Here is a 23,505-nt window from a genome sequence, read left to right as displayed (position 1 = left end):
GAATAATTACAAATTACAAATGAGACTCATCATCCTTGGATAAAAACACAAGGCTGCACAGCTGCTACATTACATAAAAACAGTCTAAAACCTTCTAAAGCTGATGAGTGTGAGAGATTCTAAAACAGGCTCAGTGATGCAGTATCCTGAGGCGTGTGCCAGACTCCTACCTTGAATTCATCCTTCTTGATGACCCCCCCTGGCTGCAGGTGTTGTCGGATCTCATGCAGAACAGTCAGCATGGCAATGTTGGTCTTTCCGGCACCAGTTGGAGCACATATCAGAAGGTTTTCATTGGTGTTGTAGGCGGTCTCAAACACTATGGACTGGATCCTGTTCAGCCGCTTCATCCCCTTGAAGACCAGCTGTCCAATCTAGACCAATAAAAAGAAGGATGTGGGTTTTTTAATGGATTTCAACCAAGAATAAACACACAGAGTAATTCAAAAAACAATGTGCCTCAGAAAAGCTACATTCGTCTGTTTGTGAAAGATCTTTCTTTTTATTTGGATCTCCATTAGCTTTGCCTAGTTCAACATGAACAGCATCTCTACCTGTTATATTGATTACGACCGGTGTGTAAACTGCTGCCTCTGTCATGGGTAACACTGTGGGTTGTTTTTTTGTCAATGTTCAATATGGAGGAGCCAATCCTGGGTATTGAACCATTAGAGCCAACATTGGCTTTTAGTCTGTCTCCTTGTTAAGACATGGTTTGTTTTCTTGTCCAGTGAGAGCAGTGATTGAGTGCAGCATCAGAGGCTAAGAGAACGCTGGACTAAAAAACTCTTAGCTCAGTCCTGGACTGGACGTTAGCTTTGCTCAAAGCCTTCAGTCGTCTGCAACCTTTGGACATTTGTACATCAACTGACCAACCTGAAGAAGACTTTTATATAATCTTCCAATATTAAGCGTTTGCTTCTGCTATTCTTCTTCTTCTTCTACAGAATCATGTGTATTGATAGAGTTTCACTTTACTTTAAGTTTAAAAGAAATGATTAACTGTGGTTCAAAAAAAAAAAATCTACAATCTGGGGTACACGTAAGTGGTGCGCATGCATAACCAAAACAACCAATGGTCCCAATATTTGATTGTTCTGTGAGTAACACCGTCATGGAGGGAAACCAAAAAAATTCTTTTTAGGAGTTGAGTTAAAGATTTGATGTTAAAACTAGTTGCCCTTGGCAACTAGAGGTGAGCCAACAATTCAGAACAGTTGCCCCTGATGATTCCTATGTTCTGGGTGAAAAATGCACTGCAGATACTGTTGGACAGTGACAATAAGTAAAGAAAGGTGGTCAGTGGCACATGTCAGCAACTGGGCTTTGGTTTGAGTGACTGCACTCAAAGCCTGAAAATGTGTGAATGAATGAGGAGAAATGTGTGGCATGATCAGCTGTCATTCAAGGAGCCCTCCAGCTGCCTTCACTATGGCAACAGAGGAAGGTGATGGCCCACACACGCACACGCACGCGCACGCACACACACACACAAAGAGGGACACACAGACACACACATCTACACAAAGAGGGACGGACGGACACACACATCTACACAAAGAGGGACGGACACACACACACTTACACAAAGCAGGACGGACATACACACACACACAAAGAGGGACGGACACACACACATCTACACAAAGAGGGACGGACACACACACATCTACACAAAGAGGGACGAACACACACACACACCTACACAAAGAAGGACAGACACACACACACATACACATCTACACAAAGAGGGACAGACACACGCATACACACATCTATACAAAGAGGGACGGACACATATCTACACAAAGAGGGACGAACACACACACACACACTTACACAAAGAAGAACGGACACACACACATCTACACAAAGTGGGACAGACACACGCATACACACATCTACACAAAGAAGGACAGACACACACACACATCGACACAAAGAGGGACGGACACACACACACTTACACAAAAAAGGACGGATACACACACACCTACACAAAGAAGGACAGACACACGCATACACACATCTACACAAAGAGGGACAGACACACGCATACCCCTACGCTAGGGTTGTGCCAAAATATCGATATGATATATTGCAATATTTCGTATAGCGATATTTCGTCTCGCGGTACGTCATCAATACACTGGTTCCGAATGTCGATTTTTTTAGTTAAATGTTCCCCGGTTTTCAAGTTTACAAAGAACAAACTGATATTATTATTAGCACTAAAATGTATGTGCAGTCTGCAGGTTTAAGTTGAACTTTGCACATGGTGGTAAGTATAAGTTCAAATGTGTGCCCAGGATTTCATAAACCACCCAGTTGTTTATATTATAATGCACTGACTGAAATGTTTATTTTTCATATGCAGTAACATTTTCCAGTTTTCATAAAACAAGTTAATTTTAATGGTAAGCAGCACTGATATGTGTCCATGTTTACAGTGAAGTTGATAATACTAGCACTGAAATGACTATTTTCTGCATTCATTTAGTTTTTAGTAATTTAAAGTTAATTTGCACAAATATCAATAACAATATTTTAGTGAATCATTATTTTCTATCAGTCTTCCCTTAAAGACAAACTTAACACAAAGACGTGACTAGTTGTGGTCGGTGTGTGTTAAGAAGAGTCACTGTACAGTATACACATGGCTGTTATTCATCTGAAATTGATTGACAATGTTTTGTAATTCCTGTGAAATGGATTCAGTGCAGTAGATAAATTCCAAATTTCATCAGTGACAGAGGCAACAGACACAGGGTAACTAAACTATATTAATGCCCCACACAAGGGTTTTTTTTTTTTTACATACTGGAGATTCTGTAATAGTTACAGCTTTAAATCACAATATGTTCAATAACATCCAGCTTTATTGAGTCTGGGATCACATTAAGAAACAAAAACAAATATAAACAGCAGACAGAGTTAGTTTGTCAAGATGTCTGCAAGTAAGTGTATATATTGTGTGTTAATAATGTGAAAGACAGTTTGTCACACACGAATAGGGTGAACATGCTAAGCATCCAAACTTGTGGCTCTAGAGAAAAGTTCAAAAACTTTGGTACTTGTTCTCCACCATTTATCCATTTTCTGTTTCTGCTCCACCTCTCCCTCTCCACCTCCACTCAAGCTATTTCAGTGTGCCTTAAGCTTAGACAGGAGTATTATTTATTCAGCTTCATTAGAGGTATGTCATCACTTTCCTCTTCCCTTCGTTTCGCTCCAGAACTCAGAAAGAAATAATTAAAGAGTGCAGGCAAGGCGAGGATATGTCGGCTGGTGCTCAGACGTTGGCCCTGCAGCCAAAGAGGTTATTAATGCATCAGAAAGTAACTTTATTAGTCCACTTAGGCTGGAAGGAGTGAAGAGTCACTGTGGTTTCAGCTCAGTGATGTGTGAGACCACAGGGGTTTGGTTCAGACGTTGATGCTACATTTAACCGTTTGGTGCTTTGCTAAGACAGCTGATCCATAGCAGAGCCAATGGCACATTCACCACATTCCAAAGTAACATGTATTGTACAATGAATGTTTGGCTGTCAAGGCTAAATACAAATACAAATATTTCTAGTCATGTGGGAATGTCATAAGCTCCAGATGTTCAGGAGAGAGGGAGTTAAATAGTGTTATTCCAATAGAAGCAAAGTTATGTTTACTCCATATTTACTCTGAGGCTTCTCTGTAAATGTAAAGAAATGCAAACTTATCAATTTCTGTCTGTTGCAAGCTAAACGTGTGATTGCTCTAAAATGGAAAGATTTTGAGAGGACCTGATTGCAGTCAGTGGATTAAGGAAATGTCTTGCTATCTAGCGTTAGAAAAAACTGACTTATATAGTCAGAGGCAAAGCTGAGGAATTTTATGAGATGTGGACTCCTTTCTTACACTTTATGGATGGCATAACATACAATTGTCTGCGACTAGACAAGGACTGGTGCCACCACCATCATCGTAACAAGAAGGCCTGTGATTTGCTATTTTACCTCTAGTTAAGTTTTCTTTTTATTTTCATTAATTAATTATGTTTTTTTTTTACCGGTATGCATTTTTATTTTATTGCATTATTTTTATTTATTTATTACTTCATTTTATTTATTTATTAATTCATTTTAATTATTTATTAATTCATTTTATTTATTTATTAATTCATTTTACTTATTTATTTATTTATTTATTTTCCTTCTTATCTATGATCATTTAATTTTTCATATGATTTAATTTTATTATTATTACAATTTTTTTTTCTTCTTTTTGCCAATAATCTTATATTGCTGAGGGTGGGAGGGTTTTTGTGAACTCTTTGTTGTTGTTCATCCTATTAATTAAAAAGTAAAAAAAAAAAATTGTGAAGAAGAAAAAAAATGTATGTATATATTTTTTGTCATATCTTTTATTTAGGTTCAAATCTTACCTGATTGTATTGTATCGTTAATAACTAACAAGGAATCCAAAGCTGTGGTGCCTTAATGGTGGAAAAAACTAGGAGTTCTAATTTTCTTCAGTGTTTACTCTTGACTAATGCCACCTGATTACTTATTGATGTCTCATTCACTAAGGTAATCTATTACTTTAACATTAGCTACAGCTGGAACTAACGGACATCAAATGAAGCAAAACAAACCTACACATGGCAGAGTGATTTCCTATTGTAGTGATGGCCTGCATAGAACAACAATGATCACCTGGTCACGACCCAATTATTTCCCCTCAAGCTAAAGTGAGACACACAAAGACAATCAGGCTGCTTTTGTCCTGATTTTACCTCTTCTTTCCAACCAAGGATGGAAAACCAGATCATTTTGTGTCTTGTAAAATGATGCTGCAACTTGAGGTATTGTAGCACTCAAGACCGGTCTCAGTCTAGAGACCACATTTTGGCTGTCTTTGTCTTGTCTCAGTCTCAACTCCCAAAAGTCTTGGACTTGTCTCAGTCTTGGACTGCCAGACTCTGGATTTTCCGTTAAGACCAGTCGAAACTGGTCAGCTATTCTTCAACTTCATTAATGTGTTAATAAGCACTTGGAACTGTTTCTGTATTAATTCATGTTTTAATTTGACTTCAATCATTAGCTCACTGATTTTTCTGTCTATTTGGAAATCTTTTTGAGTTCCTTATGTGTCCGACACCTGCAAACACTGGGATATCAGTCCATCTTATTTATACAAATCTCTCCACCTCTCTGAACACTTACCTGAGGCCCCATTCACTGGACAAGTAAATATCTTGTTTTTTGATATCTTAAACAATTGTGGACTTATCTGTGTCTTTTAAATTCATATGAGGATTAATTGTTGCAAAAATGTAGTAATTGGTCAATATTTGAGATTTTTGCATTTTATACTTTGAAAGAGTTGCACACTCAAATGTATTTGAAAGTTAACTAAAATTAAAGAGAGAGAATGCTATTTAACTGGTCAACCATTTCATTGTTTTAAAATTTGATTTTTATGGTCTTGTCTCAGTCTCGATTTGTTTTAGTCTTGGTCTTGACTTGGTCTTGACTTGGACCAAAAGTCTTGGTCTTTTCGGTGCATTCTTGTATGGAGCAGGTCTTGGTCTTGGATAGTGTGGTCTTGCGTACAACACTAGCCCGAGGTATGTTAAGAGGGAATTTGTCCCAATAATTGGCTCTAAAATGGATCGAGGCCGACAAACTAAACTCTGGGATTTGTGATGTGGAACAAAATGCAGCCAATCAAGAAGCGAGCTAACTGAGAAACACAAAACTCCGCTTTTAAGGCAACTCAAAAAATCGAGTTTAAAATTCTGATCTTCAAGTTCAACTGCGTTGAGTGGCAGCATGCGGAAATTTTTAAAGTATGATTGACTACTTTAAAATGACATATTTCTGACTTTATAGAGTAGAAACTTCGCCCTAAGGTGGCGTTCCAAGTCACTTTTTCAATTTGGAGATTCTAAAATCCTGCGTTACAAGTTTCTTGGAATCCAAACTGTTCTATGTCTGAACTCTATCTTCATGTGGGTCTGTAACAGATAAAACATCTTTAGTCTACTGAGCTCACCCTTTCACATTGCTGGTCCTCATCTGCCCCAACACTTCTTTAACATGCTGTATTTGATTATTGATTAATGCAAACACATGCCTGACCCAGTATTCACCTGGAGCTAAAACACACATGTTGTAAATAGAAAGATGTCATTGTTTAATGATCTTTAGAGTTCAGAGTTCAGTGCTTTTCATTCTCTATTGAAGGCTCTTTGGCTTCATTCTTATGTTAATGTATGCACACACACGCACACACATCTTTCAATTGGAGATCCAGCTGTGTCTGCCAAAGCTCATCTCAAAGGTGTAATGTCAGGGTTGTGTGTAGGTAGTTACTGTACTGTTCTGGGCATTACAAGAGAAACCCTGCTGAAGACGTGCTCATCAAGAATATTAGCAGCCACAGGAAGCTTGTAGAGAAACTGTATTAATTATGTCTGACTGTGGTTGTTTTTTAGACAACGGGTTTGAAATTTGTTCACACAACATTGTCCAAATAAAGTCATTCTGAAGCTTTAGATTTGTAATATAAATATGTGGCCAACTGGGAGGAACAGGACCTGCTGGTGGGCCGGCCTAATGTTAGGACCGTCATGGCTCTGGGTTGATCTCATTTGCTGCTACTGCCGTCACTGGGCCAGCTCCGCCTCCACTGGGACCTCCTTCTGACTTACGTAACACGTCCGTGCACTCGGTCAGTGTCATAGACGTAAGAACCATGGGTGTGCTGCTGCACCCCATAGAGTTAAAACATTAATCTATGGTTGGTGTGCATTCTTCTGTGTGGTGGTCCTCATACATTAGGTGACTGTGTGTAAACTACCAGATTCCAAATACGAGAATGTGAGGGTCGTGTCATTAACGTGAAAGTTCTCAGCAGAAAGAAGTATATGCTTGGTAAAGGTTTGTATTGGCCCGAGGTGGATAGAAACTGACAGGCTGATAAACAGAGCAAATACACAGCCTCGAGCCATATGGGCAAGCTGGGAGGAGTGGGAATATCCCGCCAATCCACCAGCTACTTAAAACACACTAATTGGAGCCAGAAAGCTTACACATTAATGCTGGGCGATATCTTATTATTTTAATTTATATTTATATATGTCTAAGCACGATGTAATGCGGTACAGCATCATTTATATCAATACTGTTCATTTTGCGTTAAAATAGCAATATATTTATTTCGAATGGCTGGACGTTCACACTTTTACGTGCCATTTATTTTTCTGCCATGTCTACGTCTGACGCATGGCTTCAAAAAATTCTGACTACGCATCAGCAGCATTAATTCAGTGCAGTCTGTCAGTGCACGTTTCACAGAAATCCTCTGTACTTCATCACAACTGATTTTAATTTATACTGTAGATTATTATTCAATGTATACATTAATTGCTCAAGTTAAACATGATTTAATTTAAATGTATTTATTTTTGAAGCATTAATATTAATTCATTAAATGCAATGCTTTGGTCTTAGTGAGGTTCATAACATTCATAGCCATAAATGTAACAGTACTAATAAATCATTTTTTTGGTTTTCTCATTTTCGGTTACAGCTAAAGATTTTCATTTTGGTGCATCTGAAATGAGTTTAGTCAAAGACCTCTTAGTACAAATATGTGGGCAAACAAGTCCAGAAGCCTGAACAGCTTGAACTTATTATATACACAATATAATAACCTTTGTCTGTATAAATTTAGCAGGTAACTCAACATGTGCATAAGCAGTAACTCATGCAATTAAGTTACCTAATGTATTCATTCAACTTTATTTATTTAGTTATTTAAATGTATTTATTGTAATTTGAGTGTACCTCTAACTCCTTGTTCCTCTGTCCTGTCCACCCCCCGTCCCTGTCGGGAAACCCCACTACGACAATTACTGGATAGGGCTTGAAAATATTGAGATATTTAAAAAATGCCTTATCGCCCATCTCTACACATACATTCCAGGAGCTACAGTTTAGCATGAGTGATAAATACATTTATGTACATCCTCCTGTGTGGGTTTAAAAGTTAACTTACCTTACACTGACTGTGTGGACAAAGTCAATAAAACCCATTGATATTCATTACTGCTTTGTACTTGTGTATGGTGCCTGAGTGTTCCTGCGCTGCTACTGTAGAATCACAGCCTAAGCTGCTCAGCCAATCAAATTCCTCTCTGTATCGTTAATGGGAGGCTCAGCGATATAATTGTTGTCATTTTCATGCCACTCTTTTAATTACTTTCTGGTTCCATTTCATTCCATTTGAATTGACAGCCTGATCAACTTTTAATTGCCAGTCTTGCACACATCTTATCAGCCAGTTCCAAGCCTGCATGCAGACTGCTAAATCACCTATCCACACACACGCACACGCACACACACACACAGACCTATGGATCCCTGTGTTTTGTGAGCACAGAGAGCCATGCTAAGGAGCTCTCTGTACCAGATGCACGGCAAACAGAGTGATGGAGTGAGACGGAGACGCAGCAAACAGGAAACCTTTTCATTTCCCTGCACAGCAGCAGCAGCAGCAGGAGGAAGAGGAAGAGGACAAAGGAGGGAGAGGAAGAGCTCGGAGAAGGACGAAGATAGCAATGAGTGAAGTAATCCATCACTGCATTCAAGAGCAACACACACACACCCACCTTACGACTCACTCCCATCAACAACACAAAACCAATTATCCATTTCCCCAAGACGGGGTACAACTATTACTTAGGAAGGCCAATTACTCATTAGCATGCATCTTCAAGTTTGCATAAAGGTACAGTATGTGACCAACAGAGCTGAAAGTAATGGATTACAAAAGCTCACATTACTGTAATCAGTCCTGTCCCTAGCCTCTTTGGCGCTCCATTATATGGCGTTTTTTTATATACCAGGTAATTGATATTTACATTATTGTTATAATATTATTATTATTACAGTCTGTCATTGGGTTGATTTTATGGGTACTTGTACTTTTTTGAGTATATTTCTGAATCAGTAATTGTAATTGAATTAAAGTACATTTTAAAAGAAGTAAAGAAATTTGTTACATTTCTACACCAACTAACCTGGCAAGAGCCAGATTGATGTGTAGCCCCTCCCTCTAACTCAAGTTCTCCACATTGATCTGGGTCAGTGTCTGGCGAATCCTTTCGGAACCAGGGAGGTACATGAACAGAATGCTTGAAGCTGATTGGGCGAAGCGCCTGTCCACCATGATGTGTTTTAGCTAATCACAAGGCAGAGACGCTGCTACAATAACAAGGCTCCGCTGGCGAAAACTTTACTGTCCAAAAATGCACAAAGCGCATATCGCTGTTGCTCTTTTAAAAATGAAATGCTGGATTCTTCTAAAACTGATTTATAGCAGCTTCCACACGTTCATCCTCCTGTGTCGACATTTTTCTGTTTTGATTCGGAGCTATGCTAATAGCGGTAGCCCAGCTAGTTCCTCTGCCGCATCTGGCATGGGCCAGTTTTGCTTTGACGCCTCTGCCTTCGTCACACCCAGATATCCCACCCTAAACCACAACACTGCCTCATGATTGGTTTGAACCAGTTCGGTTCGCTTCCCAAGCGTAAGGGCTGGAGCAGCACAAGATGGATTCTGCTGTGAACATCCATCTTGCAGGCAAGGTTAACACCCAACTGTTAATGAGTAAATTATTATTTTTTGTTTTAAAATAATCAACGGACATTGTCAAACTACAAAAAATGAAATTCCTAGACAACAATGAAATGCATCACATCATAGCTGACCAATCAGATTAAACGTAATGTATGGCACCAAAACAGCATTGAATAGAGGTTGTTTTACCACTTTCTTGGGTTCAGGTTGGGGATTCCACCTATTATTTTGTTACCCACATGGCACACCTGGCATGGCACTGTTTTAGAGTTCATAAATGTAGCTTTAGTTAAAGCCTGATAATTTTTTATTTATTTTTTTTAAATTGGATTTATTGTTGTTATTTTATTTTAAAAAGAATTGTACATTTTTACAACCCTTTAATTTTATACAGATACCTTTGAGGAAAATAAATTAAGTTTCAATTGTGAACGATTTGGTCTCTTCTTTTTAAGTTTATACATGAGATGTTTACTGTATGCAAGGAAACCATGGCAAAATGTATTACCAAAAAAAACATGGGGGGGTGAAAGTAACTAGTAACTTTCACTTTGAGTACTATTCAATTGAGCTACTTTTTACTTGTACTTTTAGTATTTTGTGTGTGACTTAATTGTACTTGAGTACAATTTCAATCAAGAAACAGTACTTCTACATATATCAGTACTCTTTACACCTCTGGTGACCAATATATTGTGACAACACCAATCCCATAGACTAGTTCACATTTTGAATTGGAAGGATTGAAGTGTTAAAGAAGGAAGACTGGACTAAAAACCCTGGAGAAAAAACAGCAATGAACTTGAACTTTTAGCATGTTTTCATGAGCAAGCCTGGTCTTAGGCAAGGTACTGTATCTGATAAACCACCTGCTAAACTCCTGGTCAGCAGAGCTAACATAAAGCACAGTGTGTGCTGAGGTACAAGCACATCAAATGCAATCATAATGTTTAAATTATGCATAAAAGGCAGCTCGTATCTGCCACATCTTTTGCAGGCCTAGGTATTTTAACCATTTGCAGAAAAGGACGGCCAAGCCATAAAGCAGTCATAAGACTCTCATAATGTCCTGTAAAATCAGCAAAGGCTTCATAATATGGAATGACAACTGTCAACACCACTATAACAAGAAACTTTCAATGTAAAGATCTGGATGTTCAAATATCAGTGGTGGATAAAAATCAAAGGTAATATTCTTTAAGTTATCATTAAGGGTGCAACAATTCATTTTTAGCTTGATGAATCGATTCATATTCCTACGATCTGTGCTCGGCAAGTTTGCCTTCCGGATGACATTATTCGATCAAAAATAGTTTTAAAAGGTAATTAAACGATTGTATCGATCTTCTTGCTTCTCTCGACGAGGACAGTCGCACTCTCTGTTTCTCCCTCCCTTCCATTCTTATCTCTCTCCCAGCTGCTGCTTTGTCTGGTCTTGTGAGCCTAACAAGAGCCTCTCTTTGTAACTCATCCAAAACCGGAATAATGGAATTAATTAGTTGGTCCCTCAGTGCTATCGATCAGATTTTTTCGACGAAAAGAACCGGGGGTGGTGAACCCGCATGTCCAAGCGGGACGTTTGCGGCTGGATACGCATTTGACCCTTGGAACAAGTGGCGAGTTGTGTGTCTGTCCATCCTTTCCGTGGAAGACGTGGAGGACATCTACATGATTGGAATAATGATAGTAGGCATGCTGCTGATCGGAGCTGGTGGCTTCCTAATCTATCGAAAAGTCCGTACTACGCTGGCGACTGTTTTGGAAAAGCTGCCAGTGATTTCTGAAGGATGTAGCAGGGCACTGAACACTCAGACTCATGTGTTGATCGATATCAAAAGCAAGCTGCTTTTGGATCGTCTACGCGTTATGGATAACAACTGGGAGAAGTTGGAGACCCGGCTTGGAAGTGGAAACTAGGCCACTCATTAGATTACAGCAGAGAGACCCAGGACAGAAGGCTATTGAAAATTGACATAGCCTGTATCAAATCACATTGCTTATCTCCCTTTCGGCTCCCCAGCCAGCCAAGGTTGTCTCAACTCTTATCACCAGGAAGTTTCTGCAGACGGCGGCTCTTACCCCCACTCCTTCCCTACATTCCCACCTGGAACTGTTGATGCTGAACTTTTCCACACGTCATCTGGTTGTCAGTAACGCAGCTACAGGACTTCAACTTCAAATGCCTCGTTGGCCATCTTTCCCCACCTCCCATCCGCAGCTGCATGGAGGCGTGGTTGCAGCGCCCATTGGCAGCATGCCCATGTCCCCAAACGGCTGAAATCCTGCTGTTCTTCCCACCTGACCCCCTCCCCCAGCCAACCTCCCACCCAACCCTTCCTACATGCCTTGTCTCGAGTTGTTTGACTGTGTCATGCTTACATTTATGTTTGCGGAGGCGTTTTTTTTTTTTTTCCTGGTTTCACACTGCTTTCTCTGTTTAGGGAAATCAGTTTCAAACTGGCAGTTTTTTTTTTCCCCTCACTCCTCCTCTCCTCCTGTTGTTGATCTCTTTTTCACCTAAATATGTGGGCGCCGCAAATGGCTGCTCCGGTGTGTTGATGTGTCTTCTTTCACTGCAACTACCAAGTCAAATTCCTCGTATTGTTCTAAACTGTACCTGGTCAACAAAGCTCTTATGATTCTGATTCTGATTCTGAAATAACGCATTGGATTTAAGCATAGCAGACTTTATATATGTGCTTTTAATATTAAAGATGTTACAAATGTCTGTGTCTACTGTCTGTGACATTACGTGCCAGCAGACAACAAACAAAACGAAGAAGCCGGCAGTGTTTGGAATAACAGCGTTTAAAATTGTTTTTCAGTAACGGGGTAATCTAACTAACTACTTTTTATGCCGTTACAACGCCGTGATCGTTACTGAACGCTAAATGTGGTGCGTTACGAGCATTGATTAAATAAACTGGCTTCTTACTCAGCTGTAGTGAGGAGGTGGTTTAGAAACAAGGTGAGCAATTATGATTGGCTAAGGCGGCGTCATGTTTCATGGTAGCCAATCAGAGCCAGTGTTTTTACGCACACTACACACACACACACACACACACACACACACACACACACACACACACACACACACACACACACACACACACACACACACACACACACACACACACACACAGCAGATTAGATGAAGCAGCAGTGATGGTGTGCGTGGAGCAGTCTGATGAAAAGTTGACATTTTTAAGGTGACGATACAAACACTACTTTAAATTAATTGTGGTCAAAAACAAGAACGTACATGTGAAGTGTACATTATATACAGGAGAGAAGACTTTGTCGACATCCGTTGTAAGCAACTCAAATTTAATGAGGGACCTCACAACGACACATCTAAAAAATCTGAATTCTTTGACATATAGCAACTTTCAAACAAACTTACAAACTTATACATTTTTTATGTTAATATTGTATTATTTTCATGTTGAAAAAACAGGGAGAAGAGTCAGGTAAACCTAATGTATCCTATGTATTAAAAATGAAAGCAGAAAAGTTAACATTAACATTTGCCATTAAATATTGTTTACTTGTTTGTTTATGGCCATAATTAATTTATAGATAATTCCCTTACAAGAAATATCCAGAATCTATGAAACCTCACCGGTACTGTGCAGTATTCAGTAGGGATGTAACGATTAATCGTAAGGCAGTTAAAAATCGATTCATAGGTACCACGGTTCACATCGATGCTCTGAAAATTGAATCGCAGTACTTTTTTTAAACACCAGAGGGCGCTATATATTAATCCTTCCAGAAGCAGACGTGACGGGCGGAATCTGCTACTATTTTCTTTCTGGCCGCCATTTACTGTTAAACATGCTCACAAATGATTCTTTACTCCTTTAGCACCGAAAGAATATCTGTAATATTACGTGAATATCTGTAAAAGTCACGTTTTTCTATTAGCTCTGTCTGCTAGCATAGCTTCTCTTCTTCACTGGTGGAATAACTGCATGCCAACCGACCACTGGGTTACCAGCGCCCCCTGCTGGTCTAAACAAATATCTCATGTAAATACAGTGAAATGACTGTTTTTTTTTTGTTTTGTTTTTTAAAAAGTCAAATTGTTAAGGCACAAAATACATTTTCAGTTGCACTTTTAAAAAGAAAAAGAACTATTATGCAGTTTTGAATTGTTTACTATAGAACCAGAATTTAAATTAATAGGTTTCTTCTTCATTTGTATTATTCCTTTATTTATTTCATTCAAGATTTATTTTTAGTTAAATTGCATCATTTTGAATAGTTTATCAAGGGATTCTTTTGACAATGACAAATAAAAAGAAAATAGTATAGTATTTTCCCCCAAAAAATAAAGGAATATTTTTCAGTCATTTGACAACATTCCCATTTTGTAAAATAAATCGTGAGAAAATTGTATCGTGAATCAAATCGTATCGGGAGTTGAGTGAATCGTTACACCCCTAGTATTCAGGTATTTATTTCAGTCACACTGGTTAGGCCCAAGCGCCACGAGCTGGCGAAGGGCCTCTTGCTCTCCTAGTGGCCACAGAAGTAGTCCATGACAAGACAAGACTGATGGGGTTCAAAATCGCTGGAGATCATCTAGAGCAGTGGGACACTGAAAGCTATCCATGGATTTTTGATAACTTTTATGGTGTTTGCAGGACAAAGCCGTGAATTTTGGCCAAAAATGACAAAATATAATTTTTTTGGAAAATGCTCTCATTTGCACATACAAACTCCCATTCCCATCAAATGTAAATCAGTCCCAGCCCTAAACCAGTTCAATGTGGACAAACTAACACTGGTGCGTTAGCGCCCCCTACAGAGTGAAGATAATTTAATATGGGACAAATGTCCTATTTTACCACACTTCTTCTTAGGGCGTTTCACTGACAGGGCTCAAAGTTGGAGATCATCAAGAGAAGTGGGACACAAACTTTTGTTTTGGCCTCTCAATCAAAAAAGTCAATGAGACGCATGCTTTTTTTTATCGTGTTATTTTGTATCGAGATTTTAACACACTCCTCCTGGAGCTAGTATTGGTACTACTACTACTACTACTACTACTACTACTACTACAACTCCAGCATTGTTCTTGAATGTGTTAGTACAACAACAAAAATCATAACAATGTCTAAGTTTACATCTCAACAGTACATTTCTGTCTAAACAAATCAATAATAATGCATTGATATCATAAAATTTACTGTTATATTATGTCTTTGTATGAACTTGAGGCACCGCAATGAAGGCGGCACAGCGAACGCGGCGCAGCAGTGCGGTAAAGGCAGCGCAGCATAGGCGGCGCGGCAAAACGGCAAGGTGAAAGTGGCACGGTAAAGGCGCTACGACGAAGGCAGCGCAGCAAAACTGCACGGCAAAGGTGAGGGCCGTTTATCGCTGCTTGCGGCTATATTTGAATTATTATTTTGGTTAAAAAGTTACTGACTCAATTTCAAGTTTCTTAAACATTTCGGATCCAATTGTTCTAAATTAACCATAATCATCCTTCAATTGAAATGGCAAAAACAAATTGCTAAAATTAATGGTTCCACCCCTAGTTATGATGACGTTTAAATACCTATCCTGCAACACTGGCCAGGATAGGCTGCACCTCAATAATCTATCCATCTATATATCCGAGAATATGAGTGTGGATGCAAAGAGAATGAATGGACCTTCACTTATTGGCACATCTTTGGCATGCTCTTCAATCCAGTGAAAACATTTTATGCAGCAAAAACTATGATGTCAGCAAAATCCATGCAGGACCTTTGAAGAACAATAAAAGTCTCAGAAGCAGACATGAACCTCTTATTTTTCTTCTTTATTTTCTTTTTTTGGACCAGTCTCAGTCAAAAAAAAAAAGAAAATAACATGTCCACTTTGGTGAAATGTATCCACTTGTACTCCACCATTTGTTACATTATGTCCCTAAACCTTCTTTGCACTTACACAGTGATATGAGAACATAACCCTGTGAAGGCAAGCGATGCTTTACATACACACAATGCATAATTGAACAATTAGGAGAATAATAATTATCTCTGAACAATTTTGGCCCTGCACATAGACAACTACATGATTACACAGTACTCTAACTTTGTATTTAATTAGACTTTTTAAAGGTGTCTGACTGTAAAGCAGCCATAATTGCCAATCTTTTTGTGTCAAGCAGCAGGTATAGAGCCTTACCACATGTAGGAGAGAATAGTCATTTATTATTTCTACCAACCCACACAATCTCTCCTGCTGCTGCTAAAGTGAAAAGCTTCCCATGATCCTCAGTCCTACCCATGCACAGCTGTATCCTATGGAAACCAGTCATTTGTAACCATGCAGAATTTCCTTCATTTCCGTCTAAAGTTCAGGGCCGGTGGTACCAATGCTGCTGTCCACATTTAACAACAGTGGTCACCCTGCTTCAAGTACCAAAATGTAAGTAGCATCAGCTATCAAATATAGTCATGTATGTGTTATTTTTTGTTGCACCAGTACTATGAAGCAGTGCAGCTTTGCTCATTCATTACCAGATGCATTTGGATAAATTAGGAAAGCTTTTAGCCATGAGTTAAGCACAGAATGCATAGGCCCTCATTCATTAGTTAAAAAGCATCCTAATGAATTCCTAACTTATAATGTTTATCAGCTTATTAAAGGCTTACAGAACCTTGTTTTACTTTCAAGCATTGGCACTCAGTGTTATCGATTAGCAGGTTGGGGGACGTGTCAGACTTTTCAAAGCTGTCCTGCATCCAGTTTTAGACAATTTATACACAACTCTAGGACATGAGGTGGTTCTAAAGCTTTGAGGTGGCTCTAAAGTGACCAGGGTTAGGGTCAATTACAATTACATCTTCATTCATCCATGCTAAAATACAATGCAATTATGATTACGCTGACCAACATTTTTTATAATAATTAAAATTACTATTTTCGCCCTGAAATAAATTACAATTACGTTCTCAATTAATAAAGTTCAATTACAATTAATTAACAAATACTGAGCCTTTCATAAATAAGTCCAGAAAATGTAACTCTCCTCCTGTGTTAGCTTTCTGTTAGCATCTCTTATGATAACAGGTCAGTTTGACCCATGTCTTAAATCAGCTGTAAAATACACTAAAAAATGTTATCTATATTATGGGCGATCTTGGCTCAGGTGGTAGAGGGTCGTCTACTGATCGAGAGGTTGGGGGTTCGATCCCAGTACCTGACTATGTGTCGAAGTGTCCTTGGGCAAGACACTGAACCCTAAGTTGCTCCCAGTGGTCAACTAGCGCCTTGCATGGCAGTCCTGTCCCATTGGTATGTGAATGTGAGAGTGATTGGGTGAATGAGCTGATATGTAAAGCGCTTTGGGACTGCTTCAATGTGGTTATAAAGCACTATATAAATCAAGTCCATTTACCATTTTTATAATCTATGATCTAATTTGATTCTCATCTTCTGGTTACCTCGTTAGGCCTCCTTATCCATGAAAATATTGGTATTCATATTTTTGGTGTGGGCGTCTGAGCTATTTTTTGTCCTCAAGAGAACTGACAGGCAGTGGGAAAAGTTGATATAAAACAAATTTTAATAATTGTTAACGTTGTTTGTGTAAGCTATAGAACTATAACATGGTTCCCCAGGTTTACGTTTGATTAAAGAGTAGCTACACCCAAAATACATATGTTCAGTATTTCGGTATTAAGTAGTGCTGTTTATTGATCCTTGTCCAACTTTTAACATTTTAGTAAAAGTATTTTAATTTTGCGTATTTAGTTGTAAAATGTCAGCGTGACTGCCTCTAAGGGTTGAACGTCGGCTATTACAATTGAATAATGCTATTGGCTGAGACGAATTATTTGGATTACCCTGCGTCATCAACTTTCACTGTTGGCCCCTCCTATAAAAGCTGAGAGGAGGGACGAGGGTTTCCTCCAATCACAGCCCTCAGTGAGCATTGATTGACAGTTCTGATGAGGAACTCCACTGCTCCGTGCTTTCTTGCGGTGACATTTTTTGATTCTGTGCTTCCATGAAGAGCAGATTCTAGTCTAATCAGAAGGTTCATCAAGCTATGTGTGTATGTTGAGACACAGTGTGTGCATCCCCGTCTGTCTCTGTGTGCGCGCGACCGTGCATGTACTTCTCGCTGCTGTGTGTGTCTTTATGTGTGTGTGTGTGTGTGTGTGTGTGTGTGTGAGGCTCTGGTGTTCTGAAGCTCATGGTGGGAGTAGAGCAGGGACTGTTTGTGAGTGACATAGCCCATAACAAGGCATTTTTGAATTTCCCCCCTCGTGGCAGGTCAGCAGAAAACAGGGGTTTAGTTACTCTTTAAATTGTAATTGACAGTTTTTATAGAAATGTTATGCCAATTACAATAATAATGTGAAATATCTGAACTAATGTACAATTAAATTACGATTAAAACAGCAACAGGTTTTTTCAAATACAGTTACAATTATAATGACATCAAAATTGTACTTGATTGTCAATTACACAATTACAATTATAATTGACCCCAACCCTGCAAGTGACAAAGAAGTACAAAACTGTTGATGCCTAAGAAGGATTAGAACAGAATCGTGTCAAACAATGTTTTCTTTTGTTAGGATTAGTCTAATGATGCTGAAAGTGTCACCGGGTGTGCACTATCAATTAAGCACACGTGACTTATACAGATGGTTTGGAAGCATGGTGGCACATTGGAGTGGGGTGAGCCACGGAGCAAAACTCTTTGCTGACCGCATTTGAACGCATTTGAGCACATTTAGATGCATTTGGACACAACCCGTTTGTACTTGGACACAACCTGAGCGCATCTGAGCGCAACTGGACAGAACTTAGATGCACCTTAGATGCAATGTGGACAGACCATTGGACGCACATTGGGTGCTTTCATCGGGCGTGGAGCGGAGTCGGAGCTACTGGAGCCCGCAGAGCAATGGGCTAAAGTGTGTGCGTGTCATCAGTCACGTCCCTGGTCTTAGCACACAGCAGCAAGTTTTGGTTTAGTTTAATTGTGTGAAGGAACAGCCGCAGCAGCAGATGAAGATTGAAATGGACAGGCGTTAAAAACACTTGGTCGTACCTGCTGCACACCTTAGCTACTCACACCCCAGACTGTATCATCTACTGTGAAAACAACAGGAGCAACAGTGAGATGTGATTAAAGCATCCCTTCATCAATGAGTCATGGCACAGGACACACGGTGGGAACTTATCCTCACAGACACTGCTTTGCATGCACACACACACACACACATACATGGCTGAGCCAAAGCTGTATCCTCTTTATTATGATGTCCATTAGCATGAGTGACAGGAAGGTTAAGAGAGGTGAGCAGTTACACTGGTCTCCTGAAGTGTGACAAATGCTTCAGAGCTTCACGGCGAGATCCTAAAGTGCCTTTATAAACAAAAGGCCAGAGTCGGAAAGGGGGAGCTGACCTTTAGCTCTGCTGCATTTTCACTAGTGATGTTGTAATGATGGATTACAAAGCCCACTTCAGCAGACAGGATGGCAGCAGAGCCTTTAAAACACACTGATGTATCTCTAGCGACTGATGAGCCAGCACACACACACCAGTCCTGGTTCTGTAGCCTGCTGCCCTTTAACACTACCCACTGGAGGCCAGGTGAGGCCTGCCAAAGACTGAGGAGAGAAAGTGTAGGAGCCAGTGTACGGGTGTTGGTGTGTCAGTCAGACTGTCAGTCACACTGACATATCATTGTGTCTGCTGACAGAAAGCTGAGAGCTACAGCACTTCCATTAAGAAGGGACATCAGTCAGTGGCCGTTACAGCCCTCTCTGAAAGAGGATAACAGGATACTGGTCGTATCAGAGATGTCAGGCACAATCCCCTGGCAGACAAATACACCTGCAACTCATTCTACTTCTTCATAAAGATGTATCTCAAAACACAGACATGCTTGGGCTAGAGTGCCTAACATTTAATTGAGTTTAAAACCAGAAACCTGCCAGTACACTCTGTCAGTTACACATGGCTGTCTACTGTGGCGTGTTGTAAATGTCATACTAATGTACTACTCATACTAAGTCTGACATCAAAATGAGTATGTAGTGCTTTCACATTAGATTGTATGAAAAGATTGAGTACGTGAGAAATACCCGGATGTATACTATATGGGAAAAATGTTTTAAGTGCGCACGGTGGGCACACTAGTCATACTCAACTGCCCCATGATGCACTGCGAGCGGAATGTAAAATGGTCCTGGGACTGTCTTCAAGCAAAAAATTAAACATCCCCTTGAGAATCAGCTGACTGTAGATCAGTCCACCAGATGTAAATCTATTCATTTCCTAAAGGATGTCATCACTAAATGAAAGGATTGCATTTATCTTGTCTTCCTGCACTCGACAAAGGCGGTCATATTTTTTCTCAGCTTCCTCTCTCACCTTTATCTGCCCTTGCTGCTGCTCATTTTGCCTTGTGAATCTAATAGGAGCCTCTCTCTACATCTCTATCCAAAAACCAAAATAATGGAGCTTAGCCCGCCTCTCCGGATGGTACATTTGCGACTAGATACGTGCTTGACTCCTGGAATAAGTGGAAGGTCGTGTGTCTGTCCATTCTTTCCGTTGACATGAAAGACATCTACATGATTGGAATTATGATAGCAGACATACTGCTGATTGGAGCTGGCAGCTTTCTGACCTATTGCAAAGTCCTTTTTACGTTGGCAGCTATTTTGGGAAGGCTGCCAGTCATTTCTGATGGATGGAGCAGGGCTCTTAACACTCAGACTCATGTGACGAACAAACTCAAAAGTGAGCAGGCGGCTACTTTGGAACATTTATGCGGAATTGAATCCAACTTGGAGAAGGTAAATGCCCGGCTTGCAACTTAAGGCCACCTTATTGGATTACTGCTGGAGACCAGGACTCAAAGCTACCGAAATAGTACTAGGCCGAACCAAAAACAAGTCGTTTATCATCATTGGCTCCCCACAGCCAGCCATTCAAAGTCTCATCTATTCACCAAGATGTTTGCGTAGAAATGATGCTCCGTCCCCTCTCGTCCTTCTACCCCCCACCACCACCTGGAACTTTGTTTCCTGAACCAGATCTACCCAAGGTTGTCACACGTCATTTGACTGAATCAGAATAAAGCAAACTGATTATATTTCAACACCTTCATTGGCACTCCGTCCACCCTCCCTCCCGGCAGGCTGCATGAGGGGCGAGAGTGGCGCCCACAAGAAGTTCTGTTTTCAGGTGTTTTCTTTCTTGGTTAAATAATGAGTTTGTTTTGGTTGGATAGCTTTAGTTAAGGTGGTGACTTGTCTCATGGCTCATTGTGTGGTTAGCCATGTTCATCACCCCTCTTGTGTTTCTTTTGGCCAGCACCTGCAGCCTTTTTTATTCTAATTATTAATGTTTTAATTAATCAGTGCTTCTTTCAATGAACCTTGGAAATTTGGCTGAAACTTTAAACCTTTGTGTCATTTTGTTATTTGTCTCTTTTGCATGAGTCTGATTGTCCTTAAACAGACTGCAACCCACCCTACAAACTCATATTTTTGTCTACGTCACTGCAGCAGTTCAAGCTACTTAGAATCATTGGTCCTGTTTTTTTCTTAAAAAATACTGTATACCTACAAAAAGGCAAAGGATTGAATATCATGTCCAGGTTTAGTGAATGCACCTATCATTTTAATTAGTGAAAATAAATGAAAGAAGTTCCAAACCTCTCATTAAAATGATCTGTTTGTAACAAAACTGAAAACTTGTCTTTTAAGAAAGGATGGATCTATGTTGATGGCTTAAGTTTTACTATTTAAATATTGAATATGAGTCACTCTGATGGACCACCTTCCAATTATTATGCTGACTGTTATTTCATTTGAACAAAAAGCTCCTGCTTGTTTTTTAAGCTACAAATTAGCATATCAATATCCTTCCTGCAGCAACTCAAATTAAAAAAAAATGGCATGTGACTCAGAGGCTGAAATTGTACTTACGGACTTACTTGAACAGCAGTAAACTTCAATAAAAATGTATTTAATTAAAACCTGTGGCAACAGACTGGATCATCAAGAAACAAATGAATGAATAGTGAAATAGTTTTAAATAAAATACAAGCCTGTGAAGAAAGAAAATATGAGTTAACTTTAATTTTTTTTTTCCAAATTATGAATCCAACAGCATTGTCTTGTTTGTTTTTCTCTCGATAAAAATGTCAACACAGACTGGTTTGAGTACATCTCATCAAGAGTAACCAAGGTGCATGGTTTGCAATCTATCTATCTACAATACACATGATTGAACCCAGAGAGGGGATATATGCAGAGAATTTAGGACTCACTGAAACTTCGAAACCCACAAATGGGATGAACAAAAGCATATCTGGTAGCACAGTGCTCTAACATCTGTAGCCACTACCTGCCATTACACCGAGAGATCAATGAAATACAACAACAATGCTAGGGCGTGATGGAGCGAAGACTACAGGGGGGTATTTCATCAAAGCATTCTAAATAGAGGCAGGTTTACAGTTTAAACCTGGTTTACCTAGCCATCCTTGACCATGCTGGCTTTAACCGAACCATCAAACTTACCTCAGCTTGGAGTTCCCCAGCTGAGCCAATCATATTATTACTGATGGTTTAAACACATGGAGACTGTGATCATCTCATTAAAAAATATGGAACACATTAAACACGTAATAAGATCATGATTTTATCATCATTTGTATCGATTTAAAATCATATTGAATCATTTACCATGAGATTCTGTTTAATTTTATTCTAAAATACTGTATTCAAGTGGTATTTAAAAAAATAGAAGTATAACAGATGTCTTTTTGACTCCTTTTTCCTTTTGTAGATCTTTGTGTTTTAAAGCATCAATTTATCACTTCTTTTAAAAATGATGACATGGCTTCATGAGAGTGTCTCTGCAGCTTAAACCTGGTAGGGAGCAGGTTTGACCCACAGACTGTGTTACTATGGTAACTAAGGTGTTTTCTTGTTGGTGAAACGGCCGTTCCAGTTAGAACCTAGCTTAACAGAGCCAGACTTTATGGTTAAATCTGGACTTAACCCTTAGCTGGGTTTGGTGAAATACCCCTCAGGTCAGCAGAGAATGTGATCCATCTCCACTGGGTGTCAAACAGCCTCAATGAAAGAGCTGCTGACCTGAGAAGGGTTGGACCTTCAGAAGATCTTCTAGAACAGGATGGGCAACACTATCAAAGCGGGGGCCACAAAAATGTGATTGTATCTGATCCATAGGCCACATCATCAACATTAATGTCAGCATTAGAATAATGATTGACCTGAGCATTAATATTGTCTGTGGTATAGTTGTTTTGTCAGTTTTTAGTCACTTTGTGTGTTCTTGTTGTAATTGTGTATATTTTTCTGTGCGTTTTTGGGGTCACTTTCTTTTTGTTTATAGTTTTTTTTGGAGGAGGGGTCACTCTGTATTTTGGGTGTTGTTTTTTGTGTTTTCCTGTCATTTTGTTGACAGTTTTTTTGTCTTTAAAGTTATTATGTGAGACATATCGTAGCGGAACTGCAATGCTTGGGTCTGAATTCCTCATTATTATAGCTCCACAGGCCCCTTTTCAACCCCTTTTCTGATGTGCTTCTGAGAGCAACTCGTTTTGGTGCGGTCTCTTTAAATGCAAATGAGACGCTTCATACCCCGCCCCCTCTCCAGGTTGCAGAGGTGACACTCGGTTCAACTCCACCCTGCTCGGCCATTTTTGTAGTTTGATAGAAGAGATACAGCTATGTCGCGGTGCATAAACTTTTTATTCAGAGGTTATTTACAAAATGTCAACAAAGGAAGACTTGTCCATCCAGCCTTACATGTTCGAGCCAGAGTCGGACCCAGCGGAGCGAGATGAAAATGAAGATGATGAACCTGTAGAACCC

The 23,505-nt window shown here is 39.6% G+C and overlaps 1 protein-coding gene across 2 annotated transcripts in view; it reads right to left on the bottom strand.

Moving 5' to 3' along the window:
* Nucleotides 1-23,505, bottom strand: part of ascc3 (activating signal cointegrator 1 complex subunit 3) — a 370,966-nt gene that overhangs the window by 123,645 nt on the left and 223,816 nt on the right. For both annotated transcript variants that reach the window (XM_028470288.1, XM_028470287.1), the window contains exon 9: nucleotides 171-374. In XM_028470288.1, coding sequence (XP_028326089.1) covers nucleotides 171-374 — 204 coding nt within the window. The remainder of the gene's footprint in view (nucleotides 1-170; nucleotides 375-23,505) is intronic.

This window comes from Gouania willdenowi, chromosome 16 (genome assembly GCF_900634775.1).
Source record: "Gouania willdenowi chromosome 16, fGouWil2.1, whole genome shotgun sequence".
Classification (NCBI taxonomy): domain Eukaryota; kingdom Metazoa; phylum Chordata; class Actinopteri; order Blenniiformes; family Gobiesocidae; genus Gouania; species Gouania willdenowi.
This window is presented reverse-complemented; position numbering and strand designations above follow the sequence as displayed.